The sequence below is a fragment of the Littorina saxatilis genome, linkage group LG10, assembly GCF_037325665.1.
Source record: "Littorina saxatilis isolate snail1 linkage group LG10, US_GU_Lsax_2.0, whole genome shotgun sequence".
Classification (NCBI taxonomy): domain Eukaryota; kingdom Metazoa; phylum Mollusca; class Gastropoda; order Littorinimorpha; family Littorinidae; genus Littorina; species Littorina saxatilis.
In genome coordinates this window covers 34,410,745-34,434,797 of record NC_090254.1, presented here as the reverse complement: position 1 = coordinate 34,434,797, position 24,053 = coordinate 34,410,745, and the positions used below count along the sequence as shown (strand labels likewise).

Genomic DNA, 24,053 nt, shown 5'->3' with positions numbered 1-24,053 from the left:
TTAAAGACCGAGAATTAACAAAATTCAAAGAAAATTTAGGTCAATACTCAAGTGAATGCGGCGAAACGAGAAGCAGACGACCGGTCACCACGAAGTAGGACGGGAGGCACGCCGAGTCCGCCACACAAAAACGGAGGCACAAGTTGAAGGAAACACAACGTAGCCTCAAGCCAGAAGTGGAATAACACACAATAATCCAACAGGTGATAGTCCACACAGAAAAGGAGCCTCTTAGTCCAAAATAATCCGGGAGCGTAGCAGAAACACAGCCGGTCTGACACGCGCGAAAAAAGAAAGAGGACGCGCCACCTACATCCTGTAAGGGGGAAGCACTCGGACAGTGCTTGGGATCCACGGTGGCGCATGGTTATGGGAGATAATTGTACCCACTCAGCGTTTTGTCCAATTTTTTCGGCCTATAATAGATAATGTGCAAGAATAGTACTGTCGAGGTAAGTGTTATATTGACTGTTTGTTTGTTTGTTTGCTTAACGCCCAGCCGACCACGAAGGGCCATATCAGGGCGGTGCTGCTTTGACATATAACGTGAGCCACACACAAGACAGAAGTCACAGCACAGGCTTCATGTCTCACCCAGTCACATTATTCTGACACCGGACCAACCAGTCCTAGCACTAACCCCATTATGCCAGACGCCAGGCGGAGCAGCCACTAGATTGCCAATTTTAAAGTCTTAGGTATGACCCGGCTGGGGTTCGAACCCACGACCTCCCGATCAGGGGGCGGACGCCTTACCACTAGGCCAACCGTGCCGGTAGCAATATGAGTGGGTACGGACATTGAGTTAAGGTCTTAAAAGGGGGGTTCCACTGTCATAACAAAACTACACACAGACCAGAGAACCCCTGTTTTGCACTTGGAGTATTTTCAAACAAACTTGGTGTATTTTCAGAAAAAATGAGTGTACTCCCACTCCACACAGCATTTGAACATCCATGATTCAAACATGCTTTGCACGCGTCCGTTGCACCGTTAAGTAAGTTTACCAATACATTTAAAACAATTGCATCTTTCAATGTTTAATGACAAAAGCTGTAATCATTGATCAAATGCAGAGTTATCCAGTTATCTTTAATCATTAATACAAACAGTGCCCCAGTAAATATACAGGAATGGAGGGATGTGCTTGAAAAAAAGTAGTCTAGCAATTTTTCTTGTCGTATTTTTTTTCACCGACCGTACTGATCGTATTTTAGACAATGAGGCATACAAAATACGACGAAATCGTATGGGTTCCCAGGTCTGTACACATATTTATTCCATCAGTTAGTCAGAAGAGCTGCACTGTTGATGTGTTGACACACAACACAGCTTTTGGTGTTGGTGGTTGTGGTGGTGTTGCTTAGATTCTGTCTGAAGAAATCAATCATTTCCATCAAGAGAGTGGGAACAAGTAGAAATCTGATGTAGACTTATCTACCCAAGTAAAGATTAAACAAGTCACGTAAGGCGAAATTACTACATTTAGTCAAGCTGTGGAACTCACAGAATGAAACTGAACGCACTGCATTTTTTCACAATGACCGTAGTCCGCCGCTAGTGCAAAAGGCAGTGAAAGTGACGAGCCTGTACATGTTTAGCGCGGTAGCGGTTGCGCTGTGCTGCATAGCACGCTTTACTGTACCTCTCTTCGTTTTAACTTTCTGAGCGTGTTTTTAATCCAAACACATCATATCTATATGTTTTTGGAATCAGGAACCGACATAGAATAAGATGAAATTGTTTTTTAATCGATTTCGGAAATTTAATTTTAATCATAATTTCTATATTTTTAATTTTCAGAGCTTGTTTTTAATCAGAATATAACATATTTATATGTTTTTGGAATCAGAACATGATGAAGAATAAAATAAAAGTAATTTTGGATCGTTTTATAAAAAAAGAATTTTAATTACAATTTTCAGATTTTTAATGACCAAAGTCATTAATTAATTTTTAACCCCTTCACTGCCCACCCCGTATGTAATACGTGGTCATTTTCGGTTTGTCCCACGCCCATAACCGTATCTCATACGTGGGATTTGTGTCAACAACATTTCAAGACATTTCTGAAAACTAAATGGGAGGTAACCATTGTCCAAGCACTTGTAGGGGTTCTAAACACAGTTCTTTCCCTTAGACCGTTCGGATAATGCTGTTATTCTGTGGCAGTGAAGGGGTTAAGCCTACATGCTCAAATGCAATACCGAAGTCCGGCCTTCGTCGAAGATTGCTTGGCCAAAATTTCAATCAATTTGATTGAAAAATGAAGGTGTGACAGTGCCGCCTCAACTTTTACAAAAAGCCGGATATGACGTCATAAAAAGACATTTATCGAAAAAAAGAAAAAAACGTCTGGGGATATCATACCCAGGAACTCTCATGTCAAATTTCATAAAGATCGGTCCAGTAGTTTACTCTGAATCGCTCTACACACACACACGCACAGACACAGACACACACATACACCATGACCCTCGTCTCGATCCCCCCCTCTATGTTAAAACATTTAGTCATAACTTGACTAAATGTAAAAACACTTGCAATTTAGACCTATTTCGTGTGTGTGTTTTTTGCTGTTTTCTTTCTTTTTTTCTTCAACAGTTTTCAATTCAGGCAAGCACAGATTTACTATGACAAATTAAAAAGCATTGTAACTGATATTGATAAAATACGGACTACTAATACTAATGAAACCCTGAAATTCCCCCAAAAATGCATATGGCTGCCTAAATGCCGGGGACAAAACTGTCATACACGTAAAATGGGCCCTTTCAAAATCACAATTTTGTACCAAAAGAGCAAAACGGGCTTACTGAAGTCGACATCCAGGCGAGCAGTTGTACGGAATGTTCCAGTGGGGTCCACAACAGTGCAGACGTAATCACCGGAATCCTCCTCCGATACTCCGGTCAGTGTTAGGCGACCTCTGCTCTCTGTGTAACCGGTGGGTAGACGCTGCAAAATATAATGTAGTCACAGTCAGAGTGATGTCATTTTGTGTATCAGTCACAGTGATGTCAGAGTGATGTCATTTTGTGTATCAGTCACAGTGATGTCAGAGTGATGTCATTTTGTGTATCAGTCACAGTGATGTCAGAGTGATGTTATTTTGTGTATCAGTCACAGTGATGTCATTTTGTGTATCAGTCACAGTGATGTCATTTTGTGTATCAGTCACAGTGATGTCATTTTGTGTATCAGTCACAGTGATGTCAGAGTGATGTCATTTTGTGTATCAGTCACAGTGATGTCATTTTGTGTATCAGTCACAGTGATGTCATTTTGTGTATCAGTCACAGTGATGTCATTTTGTGTATCAGTCACGGTGATGTCATTTTGTGTATCAGTCACAGTGATGTCATTTTGTGTATCAGTCACGGTGATGTCATTTTGTGTATCAGTCACAGTGATGTCATTTTGTGTATCAGTCACAGTGATGTCATTTTGTGTATCAGTCACGGTGATGTCAGAGTGATGTAATTTGTGTATCAGTCACAGTGATGTCATTTTGTGTATCAGTCACAGTGATGTCATTTTGTGTATCAGTCACGGTGATGTCATTTTGTGTATCAGTCACAGTGATGTCATTTTGTGTATCAGTCACAGTGATGTCATTTTGTGTATCAGTCACAGTGATGTCATTTTGTGTATCAGTCACGGTGATGTCATTTTGTGTATCAGTCACGGTGATGTCATTTTGTGTATCAGTCACAGTGATGTCATTTTGTGTATCAGTCACAGTGATGTCATTTTGTGTATCAGTCACAGTGATGTCATTTTGTGTACCAGTCATTGTGATGTCATTTTGTGGATGTCACAGTGATGTCATTTTGTGTATTTGTCATGTGGCTTCTTGTATCATTTTTCATTTTCATTACTTTATTGTCCCATTGCTGGGAAATTTGGGTCGCTTCCTCCCATTGGAAAGCTAGCAGCAACAGAGTTGCGCTACCCAGGTGTCTGCGTGTTTAGGTGTAATCTGCCACCCATATTTATGGCAGAATGACTGAGGTCTTTTACATGCCACAGTGGTGACACCGGGATGGAACATGGATACCGTGTCTGAGTCTTCACATACAGTTGACCCGTGTCCACCCTGGCCCGGATTCGAACCCGTGACCCTGGGATCACAAGTCCAGTGCTCTACCAACTGAGCTACCGGCAGACTAGCATTAGCACATGCTGTCAATTTAATCATTAACTCATTCGCGTTGTATCGGACTTCCTAATCCGACAGCTGTGCTTTGCGTTGCCGGCACCTCGGATGTTACGATCCGACGTAAGTAACACATTTTTAACGGTGTGAACGGCCCCGCTGACCAAGGGAAACAACCCCCTTAGTAAACTTCTGCCTGTCTTCAGTGGTACCATTCACTGTAAACAGTTCCTTCCCTTCAATTGTTGGGAATAATGTTTGATTTTTTTTACGGTGTGCGACCCACGTGTTTTGACTTTTCCAAGATGGCGGATCGTTCTGCTACAAGACGTATTAACTTGAAAAGAGTGCTACAACTTGTTATTCAGGACGGTTCTGATCTTGACCTTAGTGATGATGATAGTGGAGATGATATTTTAGATTCTGGTGACGAGTTTGTGCCAATGGACGATGATTTGGGTGATGATTCGGACAATGAAAGTGTCGATCATGACATTGTGTATGATGAACCCATGACATAGAAATTGTTTTTGTTTTTTTGCTTCAAAGAGGTATTTTGACTGGATGCGAAGACAACAAAAGGTATGTTCTTTCAAATGTTTCATATTTTCTAAAAGAGCAAGTTTCAAACTTTGCAAAAATGTAAGGTTATCTTGTGTTGTTGATTTTTTATTATTTTTTTTAAATGGGTCTAAATCATTCGCCGGGAGGTAACACGGGGGACAATTCAGACACGCCCCGAATGAGTTAAGTAAAGAAGGGGAGGGCAATTCTCACACCAAAGTGTGCAAGGGAAGGAAAGAAACTTAGATGACATTTGCTCTCTGCGACACCAAGCCGGTAGACGTTGAGAGTGTCTGACGCTGAAAGCAAGGTGAATGTTTGGTTTTGTCCTGTATTAAGCGTTCCAATAATTCAACCTTTCTTATCATAAGAACTTTTAATTGTGACAAAACAAAACGATTGTCACATTATAACATTCCTATTACATACCTTGCTTGTTTTTTTTATTCTGAAGTTTGGAACATTGGCAGTTTATTTGTTTCTGGATTTCCAACCTTTCTTGGGTTTTTTTATATTTTAGACGACATGAGCAGATGAATACAGTCTCCACAATCCCACACAGACTAAATAAATTTCTGGCAAAGAAAAAAAGCATTTATCACTGTATAACTGTCTGTTTGTTTTGGTCTGCGAGTCGTAACGTTTGAATCGTAAACCTGTAGTTCTTCTTTCTGTTCTGTCTTCTTCTTTTTTTCTAATTTTTGACCCTGAGGAAGATCCCAGTCGCTCGTATTTGTCCCGTTACTTCCCATTTGGTGCTGCGTATGCATACCGATAAATACTGCGTGTTCTAGTCATTCTCGACCTTTCGGCCTTAGAAAGAGGACCTAGAATTCTACACTCAAGGGCATTCACACGCCACTTGTCTTCTTGAGGAAAGCTTCCACCTGTCACCCCCTGTCAACCCTCACCACTATTTGGTGAGATCTGTCCAATATTTGGTGTATCTATTTTGCTTACCAGCTAGCGATTTTTCATCTAAAATTGAGTACAGTATTTTTGGTCTTTTTGTGTGGGTGAATGGACAGACAGGAGAAAGAAATACATTAAGAGACATTCTGATACACACAAATAATCATTCTAGCTAGCGAATTTTCATCCAAACGCGAGTACAGTATTTTTGGTCTTTTTATTTACTGTATAATCTGTCAAATCTCACCTGGTTGTCCGATCTGCTCCACGTGACAGGTGCGGTTGCCCCTCCCATGGCCTCACAGAAGAAGACTGCTGTCTGGCCCCGCCGCACACGCACGGCGGTAGGGTTGATAACCACGACGATACGAGGTGCTGAAAACACATAAGTTCAAGTTCTTTCTTTATTTGGTGTTTAACGTCGTTTTCAACCACGAAGGTTATATTGCGACGGGATAGAGCCACTTGTCAATTGTTTCTTGTTCACAAAAGCACTAATTAAACAAGAAGGGCAAAGCCCATACGACTCACATGCTTTACACATTTTTCCTACCAAAATACATGTGACTTTGACCCAAGGTCAAGGTCATCCAAGGTCATGCAACACAAAGCTGTTAATTCAAGACATAGGAAGTACAATGGTGCTTATTGGCTCTTTCTACCATGAGATATGGTCACTTTTAGTGGTTCACTACCTTATTTTGGTCACATTTTATAAGGGTCAAAGTGACCTTGACCTTGATCATATGTGACCAAATGTGTCTCATGATGAAAGCATAACATGTGCCCCACATAATTTTTAAGTTTGAAACAGTTATCTTCCATAGTTCAGGGTCAAGGTCACTTCAAAATATGTATACAATCCAACTTTGAAGAGCTCCTGTGACCTTGACCTTGAAGCAAGGTAAACCAAACTGGTATCAAAAGATGGGGCTTACTTTGCCCTATATATCATATATAGGTGAGGTATTCAATCTCAAAGACTTCAGAGAAAATGGGGAAAATGTGAAAAATAGCTGTTTTTTAGGCAACATTTATGGCCCCTGCGACCTTGACCTTGAAGCAAGGTCAAGATGCTATGTATGTTTTTTGGGGCCTTGTCATCATACACCATCTTGCCAAATTTGGTACTGATAGACTGAATAGTGTCCAAGAAATATCCAACGTTAAAGTTTTCCGGACGGACGGACGGACGGACGGACGGACGACTCGGGTGAGTACATAGACTCACTTTTGCTTCGCATGTGAGTCAAAAATTGCTCCAGGGGCTTGCAACATAGTACAATATATTACCTTACTGGGAGAATGCAAGTTTCCAGTACAAAGGACTTAACATTTCTTACATACTGCTTGACTAAAATCTTTACAAACATTGACTATATTCTATACAAGAAACACTTAACAATGGTAAAAGGAGAAACAGAATCCGTTAGTCGCCTCTTACGACATGCTGGGGAGCATCGGGTAAATTCTTCCCCCTAACCCGCGGGGGGTCAAGTTAAAGTTGATGATTCAAATTCAAGGAATCCAAATGTCCAAACACTGAAGAGAAATTGACTGCAGTTTATATATTTAATCAATTTAAAAGAAGGTGTTTGATGCGTTTTTCAATATCCTGCACATAATGATTATCATACATTTTTGGGGGGTAAGCAGTAAGCATAAAGAAAACTTAAATCTGCACATACACACATTAATGTGCACACACATGGCTGCACGCATGCATGAATGCTCACTTGCACTTTGCTGTCCCTCTCTCTCTGTCTCTGTCACTCCCTCCACCCCCCCCCCCCTCCACCCCCCCCCCCCCCACCCCCCCCCCACCACCCCCCCCCTACCCCCCATCCCCCCTACCCCCCCCCACCCCCCCCCCACCCCATCTATCAACATCAACATACGACAGTCGAGTTCATCAGTCCTGTCAGCACATTCAGCTCGTCCGTTGCAGCGATAACCGGCTGGGATGCACCGTCCGTCTCCGCACTGAAATTCTGTCGCTTCATCACAGGTAGCTGTAAATGAACAGATTATTCTGATAATGTTTCACTGAAAACAGGCTGTGCTGAACATTCAGTGTCACTGTCTGATTGTTGCAGCGAGCTGTAAATGAGGAGTTATAATTCTAATTGTTAAATCAAATGAAGATATAATTCTAATTGTTTAATCAAATAAGGACATATAATTCTGATTACCAAAAGCTCTAATTCTCTGCTTCCTCTCACCGCTCTACAGAGAGAGAAAAAATATGGACACAAGGGGCATTCAAATGAACACAGACAAACGCATGCATAGAAAGACAGATTGATGGAAGTGGAGACAGGCACGGAAATGCATGTGGCATGAGCATATGTACAACCCCTCCCTCCCCTCCCCCCCCCCCCCCTCTCTCTCTTTCTCTCTCTTAAACAACTTACGGCAGTTATCTTCGTCACTTCCGTCACTGCACTCAGCACGGCCGTTACAGACGTAGGGGGCTGGTATACACCGGTTGTCACACTCGTGTTCACCAGGCTCGCATCTGGGGCCTTCAAAAACATAAACATGCTTTACTGTACATTGTTTCACAGAGTTATTCAAATACTTCATGATTTTTTTTCAAAGATTTAGAGGTTTGAAAAGTGGGGTTCCAGTGTAGCAGCAGTTATCACATTGATGTTCCTTTCTTTCTTTCTTTGGTGTTTAACGTCGTTTTCAACCGTTCAAGGTTATATCGCGATGGGGAAAGGGGGGAGATGGGATAGAGCCACTTGTTAATTGTTTCTTGTTCACAAAAGCACTAATCAAAAAATTGCTCCAGGGGCTTGCAACGTAGTACAATATATTACCTTACTGGGAGAATGCAAGTTTCCAGTACAAAGGACTTAACATTTCGTACATACTGCTTGACTAAAATCTTTACAAACATTGACTATATTCTATTCAAGAAACACTTAACAAGGGTAAAAGGAGAAACAGAATCCGTTAGTCGCCTCTTACGACATGCTGGGGAGCATCGGGTAAATTCTTCCCTTTAACCCGCGGGGGGTCACATTGATGTTCCGCTGGACTACATTACTCATACCTATTAACATGTTTTAACTGTTGTCTGCTAATAACTGTACTGTAAGATACAATAACCGTACTGTAAGATACAATAACTGTACTGTAAGATACAATAACTGTACTGTAAGATACAATAACTGTACTGTAAGATACAATAACTGTACTGTAAGATACAATAACTGTACTGTCATTCAATCAGAATCTTGCACTTTAAGTCACATCTTGCACTTTAAGCCACATCTTGCACTTTAAGCCACATCTTGCACTTTAAGCCACATCTTGCACTTTAAGCCACATCTTGCACTTTAAGCCACATCTTGCACGACTCTCATTCAAGGCATCCAACAACGGATAGAATGCTAACTTTCCAAAATTTAGAATCAAAAACCAAGAATTGTAGGTTATTGGAACGTGTAATTATTGACAAAGCAAAACGTAACATTTGCAGTACCTCGACCCAGTGGTCTTTTAAGCAGACATACAGACAGACACTTATGGTACAAATAATGAATTTATCTCAAAATCGTCAATGAATCTCGCATGCAAGATGCCGGCAAGGTTATGATCAATTGTTGTTTGGTTCTCATTCAAGACATAAAAAGTGTCTGCAGCTTTTCCATAATCTATGTGCACTTAGTCACATCTTGCGTAACGCTTCCCTCTCTGAGGCATAAAAATGTAACTGCTGCAGTCGGAAATATCTGACTTACCACAATTCCTCTCGTCCCTTGCACAAATCTCATTCAAGGCACAGCCTCCGGCATACAGCAGCCTTCATCAGGGCCTCCGGAGTTGCTGTCTGAGCGAACGACGAAGAAGATTCAAGGCATAAAACGTGTCTGCAGCTTTACCTTAACCTACGTGCACTTGGCCAAATCTTGCATAACGTACGCTTCTCCGAGGAATGAAAAGTAACTGCTGCAGTCGGAAATGTTTGACTTACCACAGTCCCTCTCGTCACTTCCATCAAGGCAGTCGGTCCGTCGGTCGCACTTCCTGCTGGTGGGGATACACTGACGGCTCGTTTCACAGGTGAACTGGTCAGCTCGGCATGCTGCAAGGTCATTCAAGGTCAAGGTCAATCAAGGTCAAGGTCAAACAAAACTACATAAATTTACAGACCTCAAAGCAGGCATAAACTTGGAATGTGTCAAAGACAATAGCATCTTGTCTTTTAAAGAGGATCCCTGGACATATGCATGTATGCAAGTATGCATCTGTCTTATGGAAGAAGAGTAAGAATTCTTTCATTTCAGGCAGAGACAAAGAATTGTGGATACAAATAAAATGGTGACTTACGGCAGTTAAGCTCATCACTTCCATCAGCGCAGTCTCTGCGGCGATCGCACCGTCTGACGGAGGAAACGCACTGACTGTCGTCGCAGGTGAACTCGTTGGCTCCGCACTCTGACCGACAAGCAATTAGATTACACTGAAACATCTGTTTAGTGACCCCTTGAGGTTTAATTAAGACCTTGTTTCCTAAAATGTTCTCTTTATCGCGTCTGTACATGTACCTTCACATTAAGACTTTAAGACTTGTAATTTTTCAGATTTGGGATAATAAGTTGATTTGATTTGATGTAATTTGACTCACCCCTTCATGATACCTAGTTTTCTCACAAATCAACTAGTAAATTAAACAATTTCTGGATAAGGTCTTGAATCGCCATAAACTAACTTGTCTCAGTGCACTGTGTCAGACCACTGCTTCAGCATAACCAACCTACCCCCCCAATCCCCTTCTGACTCCACCCTAATTGCAGAGGAATTCTGATCAGTAAAACTAGGCATAGATCCAGGGTTTTCAGCAGCCTGATGATGATGATTAAATTACCATAAAATCATTTAGCCTCAAGTTGAAACGCATGGTTTTCAAATACATGTATATTCTTGATATTGAGAAGAATTAATCGCAATCATTGCCTTTCATTTAAATTCTGGTAGCCTTACCACAATCTAACTCATCACTTCCATCAGTGCAGTCACGTCGACGATCACACTTTCTGTTGCTAGGGATACACCTCCCATCAGACCGACAGGTGAACTGGTCTGATTGGCACGCTGAAATCACACAAAATAATAATTATAATAATAATAACAAGAATGCAAATGCTCATATGACTCACCCTCGTCATGTGTAATATACATCAGAAACAAATCATCCTTTATAATAATAATAATAATAATAATAATAATAATAATAATAATAATAACAAGAAAAGCAAATGCTCATATGACTCACCATTGTCATGTGTAATTTAAATCAGAAACAAATCATCCTTAAAATTGTTTGTCAATTGACGGCCACTCCGCCAAACACTGCTCATTACTGTGACTCTCCTGATTACTCAGGTGAGTCAAAAATCAAGAAAGGGTACGAGTGGCTACACTTACGGCAGTTGGCTTCATCACTGCCATCTCTACAGTCCATGCGGCGATCACAGACACGGTTGGATGGGATGCAGCGATCATCAGAAGTACAGGTGAATTCATCCGCTTTACAGCCTAAGAAACATGAACATGTGAAAGTTGACAAAAATCTGATGCAACTCAGCAAAAACGTATAATTTTCATAAAAGCTGCACACACACACACACACACACACTCACACACACAGAGATACACAGATGTCACACACACACACATGTGCACACACACACACACATATGCAGACATGTGCACACACAGACATGTACACACATATCACACACACACACACACACAGATGTCACACACACACACACATGTGCACACACACACATATGCACACACACACGCACTTACCACAGTCCAGTTCATCGGATCCATCGTCACACTCAGGTACACCATTACACAAACGAGCGGCAGGTACGCAGCGGCCGTCAGACACACAGGTGAACTCATCCTGAGTGCACGCTGCAAACGAGTAAAGAGGTGAACATTAACAGCGGTCATTAAGAAATCTACCTATCTCAGTGCTGGGTCCTGTGTCAAGCATTGTCATCGGTTTTGTTTGTGCTCTCAGAATAACATTAAAACGTGTTACTAGCGCCTTGGGTTTGATACTTCCTGAATTTATCACTAGCCACTGACACGGTCTACTTTGTTGAATGCCGTATCAGGTTTTTCTATTTTTGTCTGTTTTTTAGTTTTTTATGTCTATATACCTGCCAACAAAAATAATTTTTTAACAGTAGTCAACTTGCTAGAACTGACATTATTTTGTGTTGCTCTAATTTTATTCATTATTTTTTTCACTTAAGTTTTCAGCATATAATTTCTATCAAAATCACATCTATCTTTTTTTGTTTTTGTCACAAAAACTCTACCGTGTTCTTTATCATGTTTTCACGGGAAATGATACCCCTGAGCACAGACAAAACCTTGACGAGTAAAGTAATCCCTGTGTAGGACCCAGCCGAGACGTCTGTCTTTACGCTCTCCATCATCTCCTCACCATTTTCCATCCAAGCTTAGGAGCAGAACCAACGCAGATAGGCAAGCCAGGTTTAGGTAAATGTACAGGCGAGATAACGAAGAACAGCACACCTGAACAGCCGAGGGGCCACTGACGTTAAGTGAGAGTGTCTGACAGGTATAAGGGAGGACAGATCAGCTTGTGAGGAGTGTTCAGTGTTGAGGGGTTTCAACATATTGATCACCTCACAAGCTGGCATACACACCGGGCTACAGTAGCTTCCAGCAGATTCGGCTAGAAGAACTACCATAGCCGCTCAAGAGGCGAAAAAAAAAATTGAAAGACTTCTTTTTTCAAGGTGGTGAGGATTTCAAGGGAAAGCAAAACAATAAAAGCTTACTATTTTTTTCGGAGCTTTCTATCCTAAGAATCCACTACTCTATTAGCAGAAAGACACTAGAGTGTACAAGATAAGCATCACAAAAAGTATGCCTGAAGATGAAGGTAATATTGGTATATGTACCAGATAAGTCAGAGTACAAAATAGCTAACATATTTTCAATGTCCTAAAAGCAAGTTTAATTATCAAAACACAACCATAAACAAGAAGGGCAAAGCCCATACGACTCACATGCTTGACCTTGACTAAACCTAGCAATGACATCATACACTAAGAACTGCTTTACACATTTTTCCTACGAAAATACATGTGACCTTGACCCAAGGTCAAGGTCATCCAAGGTCATGCAACACAAAGCTGTTAATTCAAGACATAGGAAGTACAATGGTGCTTACTGGCTCTTTCTACCATGAGATATGGTCACTTTTAGTGGTTCACTACCTTATTTTGGTCACATTTCATAAGGGTCAAAGTGACCTTGACCTTGATCATATGTGACCAAATGTGTCTCATGATGAAAGCATAACATGTGCCCCACATAATTTTTAAGTTTGAAACAGTTATCTTCCATAGTTCAGGGTCAAGGTCACTTCAAAATATGTATACAATCCAACTTTGAAGAGCTCCTGTGACCTTGACCTTGAAGCAAGGTAAACCAAACTGGTATCAAAAGATGGGGCTTACTTTGCCCTATATATCATATATAGGTGAGGTATTGAATCTCAAAAACTTCAGAGAAAATGGGAAAAATAGCTGTTTTTTAGACAACATTTATGGCCCCTGCGACCTTGACCTTGAAGCAAGGTCAAGATGCTATGTATGTTTTTTGGGGCCTTGTCATCATACACCATCTTGCCAAATTTGGTACTGATAGACTGAATAGTGTCCAAGAAATATCCAACGTTAAAGTTTTCCGGACGGCCGGACGGACGACTCGGGTGAGTACATAGACTCACTTTTGCTTCGCATGTGAGTCAAAAAAGCATTTCCAGCAAAAAATGTACTTTAACATTACTAAGTGACAGATGAGACTATCAATGCAAAACTCTGGTCAAACATCCTACAATACAAGCTGAAGCCAAACTTTTCTGACATAAAACAAAACAGCCCGATGAGTTCTTTAGAATTCCTCGCAAAGCAAGCTATCTCTATGGAGACTGTCCGCTATCAGCATTTGAATCTGCTATCAGACAATAACATATAGGAGTCATTACCAAAGCTTTGCTGCGCATATCATTCTCATTAAATGCAAAACAAAAACGTGCAAAGGCAAAACAATTCTCAAACCCTGAAGTAAAAATAGCGCAACCAATGCGCCTTCTTGAAACTGAACACAACTCTAAAACATGCTGCATTTCTTAAAGCAAAGCTGAGATACAAATACTTAACCTTTCTTCATTCTCTACACTGAAAAAGTGCAGCTGCATTATAGCACCTTGAAAACAAACAGCATCTGAAATGTGTACTAATTCATTCAATTAAGCACTTAAATCATTCTTCATTCTCTATGCTGAAATATGCAGCCTCATACTATATTGTCGTGAAAAAAATGGCATTCTAAAACTGCACAGTTTGGAACTAATCGATTAAGCACTCAATCTGGTAATGCTAATACTTCAAGTTCAAAGCTCAGAGGCAAACAGAAGCTATCAGAAGATTACTAACACTAGCAGCTACAGTCAGCAAGAATGATAAATGTGGCTGGTAACAAAAAACAAAAAACAAACAAAAAAGTCGTGTAAGCTATATCAAAACATTAAGTGGCCTAAACGCTAAAAAGTCTTCACCAAGACTGAATCCTGGCTGACCAAAACTTGTTGGACAGTGATGTCTCGGTATCATGTACACACGAGAACTGATTTGCATGAATGAAATTTCATTGTTCTTCAGCGTTATGTCAATTCAAACATATCTGTATTTCTGTATTCAGGACAAACCAAAGAAATCATTTTTGTGTCTGTAAATTATTATAATTTTGTCATCAAGCAAAATTTTGATCAACAAATTCATTAAACAATTTTTAAGCTTTCAAGCTGAAATACAATCCCATAGTCCAGACCGGGTCAAAGAATATTTTAACAAAATTCCAATCAATTTGATTGAAAAATGAGGTCGCCACAGTGCAGCCTTAACTTTTGTTAAAAGCTGTATACAAAATCATTGAAGATGTTTTATTCATGAAGATCTGTCCAGTAGTTTTCTTGGAATCGCTCTACACACACACACACACACACACACACACACACACACACACACACACACACACACACACACACACACACACACACACACACACACACACACACACACACACACACATGCACAAACACATCTACCATCACCCTCATCGATTCCCAGTCTACCGGATAAGAAGTGACAAACACTGACAAAGGCCAGTCAAAAAGTTCTAGGTCCATGCTCAGCGTTGAATATCAAGCGCAATCGGGAAAGCTGGGACTGGGCTTCTAAATAAGCCCAGCAGGTGCAGATTTCAAACAAAATCCAAAAAAAAGAAAACAGCATTTCTTTTAAATAAAAATGATTGAAAAATATAAGAAGAAAAAAAGAAGAATTTGACCCGTCAGACACAAACACTTAGCTACAATTGGATTCAGTGGTCCCTTGGCGATGATAACAAGAACTGGGGGGGAAAGCTTTGAACCAGAAAACAGACACCAAAGACAAATACAAAATAGAGCTGCAATACAAAAAGGCTACCGCATGAGCAGAATGATAAGTGTCATCACAACCGGCCAGGAAAATGGGTAAACAGAAAACAAAGAAAACCCAACCGGCCGAGCAAAATGGGTAAACAGAAAACAAAGAAAACCCAGCCGGCCGAGCAGGAGTAGGTGATAAAAACAACCAGCCGAGAAAAAGCGAAACGACTCAGCTGGTTGTTCAGGCGCCCCCTAGAAGGCAAGGGGGCGCTACTCACAACAGCCGACTTCGTCAGATTGGTCGGGACAGTCTGCACGACCGTCACATCGACGTCTGCTGTCCAAGCAGTGTCCCGTCCCACACTGAAACTGGGACACGCGACAGCGGCGTCTGCCGGCTGAAACGTGACACCAACCCCAGGGGCTGTTATGGGATGCTACCATGGCAACACTTATTTTTAGCCACCTGCTAGTACTGCGCCCCGCCTGAAAACGTTCAACTCTTTCTGCCTCACATTATAATTAGAAGTCGTTTCGTTTTTGCTTTGACGCTTAGCAAAACTTAGGCAACAGAAAAACCCTCATTTTGGACACAAGTCAGTCCCATGTATGGCTGCCTAATGGTGGGGTGAAAATGGTCATACACGTAAACATCCACTCGTGCAAAAACACAAGTGCATGGGGGAGTTTCAGCCCATGAACGCAGAAGAAGAAGACATAAGTCAATACCAATCAAACTCTATCATTTGGAGCAGCTTCTAGTAAAAGAACAAATCTCCCTCTGATCTTTTCACAGAGTTTATATTATTCACACCTTTAAAATCTCTATCAACAATTATAATGATGAGACAGAAAAAGTTAAACCCTGTTTAAAACATAAACATTAAAGATTAAGGTTAATTAAATACGTACCTTTAACAGCAGTAACAACAAAACATTTTTATCAAATTCTTAAAAAAGCAGGAACAAGAAAAAATCTTGCACTAATGTACTTACCAAGGACTACTACACCAGTTCATCATGTTTAAAATCAAGGATAAGCCACAAATTGTTTGTAAAATAGCTAAAATTCTTCAGCTTCAGGGGGGCTTTGCCCCCCAGACCCCCCAACGGGGCGTTGCCCTGTACCCCACCAGGGGTTTGCCGACCCCTGGACCCCAGGTTGTAACCCCCCCCCCCTCTGGGTTAGTTAACTGCTCCTCCCCTATTGTTATTACTATTAGTCATGTTATATAGCATATTAGTTATTACAGGCACAACACCCACAGGTTGCTCTGTGGGCATGGTATCACATATTTACTCCCTTAATATGACTTTTTACATTGTAATACTATTGTATGAAACAATTATGGGCATATCATTTGTTGATTCCACTAAAACAACAGCACTTTCATAGTGTAGGCGATCGCCTTTGCTAGCAGAGGCTGAACATAGGCAATGCATGTCCTTTCTTGTAGTAGTCCTTGGTACTTACTTATTATAAAAAATATTAATTGAAAGAAAATGACAAGAATCCACCTGAAATTCTAATCATATTTCATGCAATCTAGTTCATATGTTCTATAGCAAACCAATATATAAACCAAAATTTTCTCTCGACAAAAAAAGACACTCCAACTTATAATTCACACTGTAAACAAGGTGCATGATAAGACAAACTTGTTTGAAAAAAAGGCAGGTGATGAGGAGGGGGGGGGGGGGGGGGAGAAGGGGAGATAAATGTCAGATGCAAAGCATAAGTCAGCAGATTATATAGCTGAGCGTCCAAATTAATACCCCACCCCTTTCAAGTATGATAATGGTGACAAAACTACAATTTTGAGGATAAAAAAACAAGAAAGGTAGGTTGATGTATAGTATACAATGTATAGTATTGTTTTGTCAATAACAAACGTTCCATCAACCTACCTGTATAGTATTGTTTTGTCAATAACAAACGTTCCATCAACCTACCTTTCTTGTTTTTGTATTCTGAATTTTGAAACGTTGGCAGTCTCTTTGTTTTTGGATTTACAATTCTGAGGGCCATTTCTCAATGGTTTTAACTAATTCATCAGCCTGTAAATATCAGAAGACTTCAGAAACATGTTATAAAACTTAAGAAGACAGCAGGTCTGTTTTCCCCAGCAAACTAATTTGACAAAACCAATCACTTCCATATTTCACAGACCTCAACTTTCTCCAATACAATGTACTAATAGAAGGGAAAAGTTTAAAAAACAAAAAAACATGTGAACTTAAAAAAGCAAGCTGTAAGCAACATAAAAACTGCTTAAGTGAAAGAGAAAACAAGCAATTAAATGACACTGCAGAAAACAATGCATGAAAGAACCAATCAGGGCTCAAAAGTTGATATCAAAAGTACTTTTTAGCACATTATATTGAATATTTAGAGAAATATACAAATGGTGTGAATAAGCTTCAGATTTATGTTCTGTACAGATGACCTGAACTGATCTGGGACCATGATAATGAAAAAGTAAGAAGATAATGAAAAAGTAAGAAGATAATGAAAAAGTAAGAAGATAATGAAAAAGTAAGAAGCAAATACAAAAAATGCGCTCAGCAAACACCTCTTTTTTTCTGTACATAAAACAATTTCACACAAAAGCAGAGCACAAAGGCAAAAAGAAGAGAAAATCATGTTTCTATAAATACTCTAAAAACAAAACCTGACTAAATTGTCTTATTATCCGACTAAAAACACTAAATGTTACTCAAAATAACACAAAAGCTATTCAAAAGCAAAAAAAGCACAGACAAAAATGAAAAGCTAAATTGATACAACAACAACACAAATAAATTTGCATAAATTAGAATACAAAATGTGCTCTTTAACAGCAACAGAAGTCAGATATAGAATGATGCAAGCACGTGCAACATGTGTATATGTACACAAATCAAAATACAGGAGTCTGCATGTTCAGCATGAAGTGAAAACTTGCCTCCTTCAGATAGTTCTGACCTTGAGTTGTGGAGCAAGCATGCACCTTTCATTGACTTCATTGCTCTCATAACTATGTTGGCTTACTAGTGCCAGAACCTGGGATTACCATCATTACGTGAAAATTAGTAATTAACACTGACAGTTAGCGTTTTCACATGTTAATTACTCATTTTCACGTGAAAATTACTAATGTTCAGTTTTGGCTCTAGCAATCTGTCAGGCAGCGAGCCAAAACTGAAAATTAGTAATTAACACGTGCAAATGAGTAATTTTCACCACATAATTGTACTTTTCGCCACATAATTCTATTTTTCACGTGATAATTACAATTATGTATTTCTGGCACAAGTAAGCCGTCATACATAACCCCACAAGCAACTCACTGGGGCCAGTAATACTCTCCTGGTCTGATTAATCTGAGGTAAATACAATTTTTGACATCCGCCTATAGCTGATGGGATTGATTTACCAATAAATTGAATTTGTGAATTTGCTTTTGAATTTTGCTTTGAAGTCCAAACTCAAACAATTTTTCACATGCGCCTATAGCTGGGATTGATTTACCAATAAATTGAATGTGTGAATTTGCTTTTGAATTTTTGCTTTGAAGTCCAAACTCAAACACTGCCAGTATTCACTGGGCACACAATTACATTAGATAAGAAGGACAAACAAATAGAAACATGCCAGTTTAATGCCATTCAATTCATTTTGTATGAGTTTTTTTAATGAAGGAGTATAATTACGCATGAAGACCAATGAATTTTTGTAATTTCATCTCAGGATCATATGACATATATTTTCATTTAAAGTTGACACTGTTTACTACATGTACCACTGACAGTAGATCTGAAATGCTGACAATCTATCTTTGAAAAGAAGAGTCCGTTTTGCTGTAGGTCATCAGTGTCAGTTCTGCTGCCTGTGGAAACTGAACTGATCGACACATATCTTTCAACAACAGTAGCGATTTTTATGCACATTTTTCAAAGTGACAATCAAGAAATAATTACAACATCACTAAGTTGCTTCCAGGGTTGTCCTTGAGGCGTCAGCAGTGCATGACCTTGACCACAAATGCCTCACATTTCTCATCACCATAGCGACCAGTCCACTGTGCCAAATCTTACAAGATTCCAGAATTTGCGATCACAGATGGACCACCGAGCACAGGGAAGACCCTCATGCTTGTGTTCTGCTGGCAATTCTGTGAATCATGTAAAGTTGAATTGCACGCTTCACCAATGGTCCTAGGCACCAGATCTGCGCATCACTGATCCGTGGCAAGTTTCCAAAGCTCGGAAGGGCTCACTCGTTAATTCTTCGTTGGCGAACAGAAGAGAACCAGGTATAGGGAAGCTCAGCATAGTGGCAAAAGTGACAGCGATACCATGGGAACGAGACTAAAACTGGCAAGATTTTGCTGGCAATAAATGACGATTAATGAACTCCACGGTGTGACCAGCAAAACAATGCCAATTTACCCTGTGTCTGATGTGTCTGAAAACAGCCAGTACTGGTTTTGCAGCCAGCGCAGTGATTAGATAAAGAGGGAAAATGTTCTCGGCTCACGCGGCAGCAAGCAGGATGTCTCGAGATTGAGTTGAGCACTTAAGTCCTGTCCCCTTTCTCTCTTAAGGAACACAATTTTGCAGACTATAATCTTTGGACAATCATGCGCAAGGCAACCTTAAATATTCAAACATACCTTAAGAAAATTGCTTGTGTGTTTGTGTGTGTGTGGGGGGGGGGAGAGAGAATCATTAAAGTGGGAGGGGTGTAAAGTTACATAGAAGGTTCCGGAACCATGCAGAATGATCAACAACACCTCATGTGCCTTGTTTGGTGTTTTAAACGTTTGATTTGATTTGTTGTTGTTTGTTTAAACACCTGCAACTTTTCAAAGTAGAAATTAAAAAACCCTTTCCTTGCAACTGAGAGAACCATCAGTCATTCTAGATTTGTTATGCAATGCTAGAGTATCAAAAACTACTGTTAAAGTCAATTTAACACAATGCAAAAAAATAAAATGTACTTTTAGAACCGGAAAAATTAGCCTCTACAACAACAAAAAAAGCAACAACAAAATCAGAACGGAAAGCCCCAATCCCATGGCATCACTATCAGGCAAAGTGAATGGAACGCCACTACAGAGCGTAAGCGGGCGGCCACCATTATACCCAGCTAACTCCGGGTTCCCTTAGAGCGCACAGGTTACTTACGACAGTTAGTTTCGTCCGAATTATCCGCACAATCTACGCGGCCATCGCAACGAAAGCCAGCATCAATACACTGCTCATTTTGGCAAACAAACTGCCCGGGTAAGCAGGTTTGGGAGGGTGCGGTGGCTGAAATGAGCACAGATGACCAATGCTGACTACAATCATAATGAAATGCTGATCCACAATCAGTGTTAAAATGCTGACCAAATGCATGAATATGCATGTCATAATGATAAAGTTCTGACCTCAATCATTGTTAAAATACTGTCCAAACTCATGTATATATGCAGGTTATGATGATGAAATGCTGACAGTGACACTGATAAAATGGCAAAAAATGCGGTACCCAAATGTTAAGCTGCTGAACACGCATAAGCAATGCACAGGCCACCACAGTCGTTAAGACTGAGCAGAGCAAGTAATAAGACAACAATTACACAATAAAATGCTGACCACAGTCACGTCAAAATGCTGCTTTATTTAACATGGTGATACACTTACACATATAACATTACGCTGATCACAATCATAATAATTACAGTAACATTTATGGCCAACAGAGACATGTTAAATTAGCTATGCCTGAACAATCGTTTAACTGCAGAGTACCAGTCACTTGGAAGTGCTCTTCAGGTTAGCTTTTTCTTAACTAACATTCTGCACAGTATGTACTTTGTTAATTCTAATGCATGTAAAATAATTTAAAAATGCCTTTGGTTGATGTCGTACAATTATCAAACGCGATTTCCAAATTTTCCTTGGAACATGGTTAGAAAGTCTTTTAATTACCAATTCATTCATTGAACTACACTTTTATCTCCTGTTTTAGTAATCAGATCTTTACAGTGGAACTGTCTTTTAAGACCCCCGCCCCATTTTACGGGCCAAGTTTTTCAGATTTTCTGTTATGAACGTTTGTAAATTTACTTCCATTTTGAGACTCCCTGGACGTTTGTGAACCTGACTGACTATTAGGGTTTAACGTCCTCTAAGACCAACTGGTCTATATTGGGACAGGTTATTGGTAATACACTGAAGATATGGTGTGATACTTTGATTCGAACAAGCCCGCTGTGGCTGTCTTCTTCGACACACCAGCATTGGGTTTGTCTCATCAAAGTATCGAAATACGATCATGATAATCAGAGACGAGAGATGATGCCTGCGTGTCTTCGTGTTTTCCAAGCCCTGAGACTTTCGCTGTGAACGTGGGATCTTGTTCGTGCGCATGTGTGCACACGGGGGTGTTCGGACACCGAAGAGAGTCTGCACAAAGTTGACTCCGATAAATAAATATCTCGCCGAACGTGGGGATCGAACCCACGCTGATTAAGTGACCAACTGGCTACAAAGCCAGCGCACTACCAACTGAGCTACGTCCCCGCCCTTTGTGAACCTGATTTTCTCAGCTTTTTGGAGGACTTAAAGGGGAAATTCCACTGTATTACAAAAATGGGCACATAATGCCCAAAAATCTACATCGGATACAATCGAATTTGTACAATGACAGCGAAACAGAGAAATCTAGATATGATATTACAAACGTCATCTACTAAGCAAACCACTATGATAACATTGGCTGCGAGTTGCATCGTTTTGATGACTTCAATTAAAAAGAAAACAGTTATTTTGAGAGAGAAATTCACCATAAGATGACAAGCAATTTTGTCCACGCCAATTAAGGTGTGCATTTAAACATGATAGAAAAAAAATTGCACTGTTGTACACATTTTCATTGAAGATACACAGACCGAATTGACCAGTACCATACCGTTACAAAGACAACATCAAAAGCACACGCCAATTATAGAAAACAAACAATCAACTTGGATTCAAGTGCTTAAAGAGTGTGCAATGCTGCATAAATTACAACAGTAAAGTCACACACCTCCAGTTTCTATTATATTTTCAAGAGAAGAAGATATCGATACATTTTGCTACAAACAGGACTATTATAGACTTCTAGTTTCTATAAAATGAAATATAGAGAGAAAAGGACACAAAGGAGACTGCAAAGTTGATTAACTTTATCTCTCTTGTTCCAGAGTTGTTCTTCAGTACTGGTGACAGATAGATCAACAGTACTGGTGACAGATAGATCAACAGTACTGGTGACAGATAGATCGACAGTACTGGTGACAGATAGATCAACAGTACTGGTGACAGAAAGATCGAGGGAAAACTGGTCAGAATTTTAATCTGCAGTTTGGTTCTTGAAATATAGCTTTTCATAAAGCAGAAATACTGTATTATCTGATTTACAAAAGAAAAAATCATTGGTTTACATGGTTCTTACAAAATTGAGATTTTAAGGAAGGTGGGTGTCACCTGCATGACACTGTGACACCATTATTAGTCACTACCAGCAGCCTGGAAAAGTGTCATCTGTGGAATATCATTTTGTTATTGTTTGTGCATCTTGTTCTCAACCTATGCATATTTTTTGCTCATACCTATCCTGTAGTAATGGTGCAGTTATGGGAATGATCTGCGTTCTGAGGGTTCTGTGTAAGTGGAGTTACTTTGAGTCAAGCGTAACCTGCACAGTATGTGATGGCATGAACAAATTTGATTTGCAAATTTTATACAGAAAGTAAATTTCATGGATTCTGGCTCGGTTTTTATAGATTTTGAATGCAGGATTTTGGTAGTTTATCTGCTTTGGGATTTTCTTTGATTGTGGTGATTTTACTATCTCTTTGTCATGTACTGGGTGATTTGTGGCCAGGTCCTCCTCTAGACTGTATTGAAACTTAATAATAATGTGTCCGTGTGAGCTGACCCCCACTTGTCACCAGTAGCAAAGAACAACTCATTAGCAAATAGAGCGAGAAAAAGATTGAACCGACATAGCTGATCAGTATTAAGAAGAAATATGAAAGACTCAAAAATTACTTCTAACAGAAGTAAAAGTATTTTAAGGTTAGCATACAGATTATAGCTACAGGAAAGAATAACTAAACAGTCAAAGAAATAAATCAAAGCCAAGAATCTTATTTAAAAACTACCACAGGAATAATTCTTCTGTGCAAGTGGCACTCAAAAGAAATGTGAAACTAATGTTCAACTAGAGAAACACTGAAACAGTGCAAGTGTTAGAAGAAGCTCTCTCAACAAAAGTGAAAGAATTAGAGAAGGAGAAAGCGTACACAGCGAAGGTCTATTAATATACTACATTCTGAGAACTTTTTCACACACAATGTCAACCTCACAGCTAGGAGAACTACCCACACAAATATGTACTACAAGAAATGTTTAAAAACGAAATTCCCACAGCAATTTTGAGACACAGAAAAAAAGATAAAACCACAATTGCAGGTAGAAATTAAAATCAGAAATTAGATCAAGCGAAAAGAAACTGTCTAAATTATTCTTGAAAGAAAAAGAAAACAAAAGGAAACAAATATAACTGGAGAGAGAAATTGATTCTAAACTGGACAAGTGAATATCCAAAGCATTAACACAAGCAAGGGCTGCTACATGTGCGAGCGAAGAAGCTTGCGTTACTTACGACAGTCTTGCTCTTCAGAGCCATCGCGACAATCTCGACGACCGTCACATTTGCGCCTACGATCAACGCATTCGCCGCTCTGACATTGGAATTGATCAGGGCTGCAGTCCGGTTCTGTTTATGTGCATAAGGCAAAGTAGGCATTGCCAATCAGAGCATGCAAATAAGAAGGGAGCATGTACGTCATTCCATATCAGCATCATATTTTCTTAAAACTTTGCTGCATGATTTTTTTT

The 24,053-nt window shown here is 39.9% G+C and overlaps 1 protein-coding gene across 12 annotated transcripts in view; it reads right to left on the bottom strand.

Moving 5' to 3' along the window:
* Positions 1-24,053, bottom strand: part of LOC138978661 (basement membrane-specific heparan sulfate proteoglycan core protein-like) — a 307,598-nt gene that overhangs the window by 123,467 nt on the left and 160,078 nt on the right. For 11 of the 12 annotated variants that reach the window (XM_070351439.1, XM_070351441.1, XM_070351445.1 and 8 more), the window contains 10 exons: positions 23,818-23,931; positions 11,465-11,575; positions 11,075-11,185; positions 10,631-10,741; positions 9,977-10,084; positions 9,621-9,731; positions 8,050-8,160; positions 7,534-7,647; positions 5,883-6,010; positions 2,817-2,958 (listed from right to left, as the gene is read on the bottom strand). In XM_070351439.1, coding sequence (XP_070207540.1) covers positions 2,817-2,958; positions 5,883-6,010; positions 7,534-7,647; positions 8,050-8,160; positions 9,621-9,731; positions 9,977-10,084; positions 10,631-10,741; positions 11,075-11,185; positions 11,465-11,575; positions 23,818-23,931 — 1,161 coding nt within the window. The remainder of the gene's footprint in view (positions 1-2,816; positions 2,959-5,882; positions 6,011-7,533; positions 7,648-8,049; positions 8,161-9,620; positions 9,732-9,976; positions 10,085-10,630; positions 10,742-11,074; positions 11,186-11,464; positions 11,576-23,817; positions 23,932-24,053) is intronic. The other variant, XM_070351449.1, reaches the window with a different exon arrangement.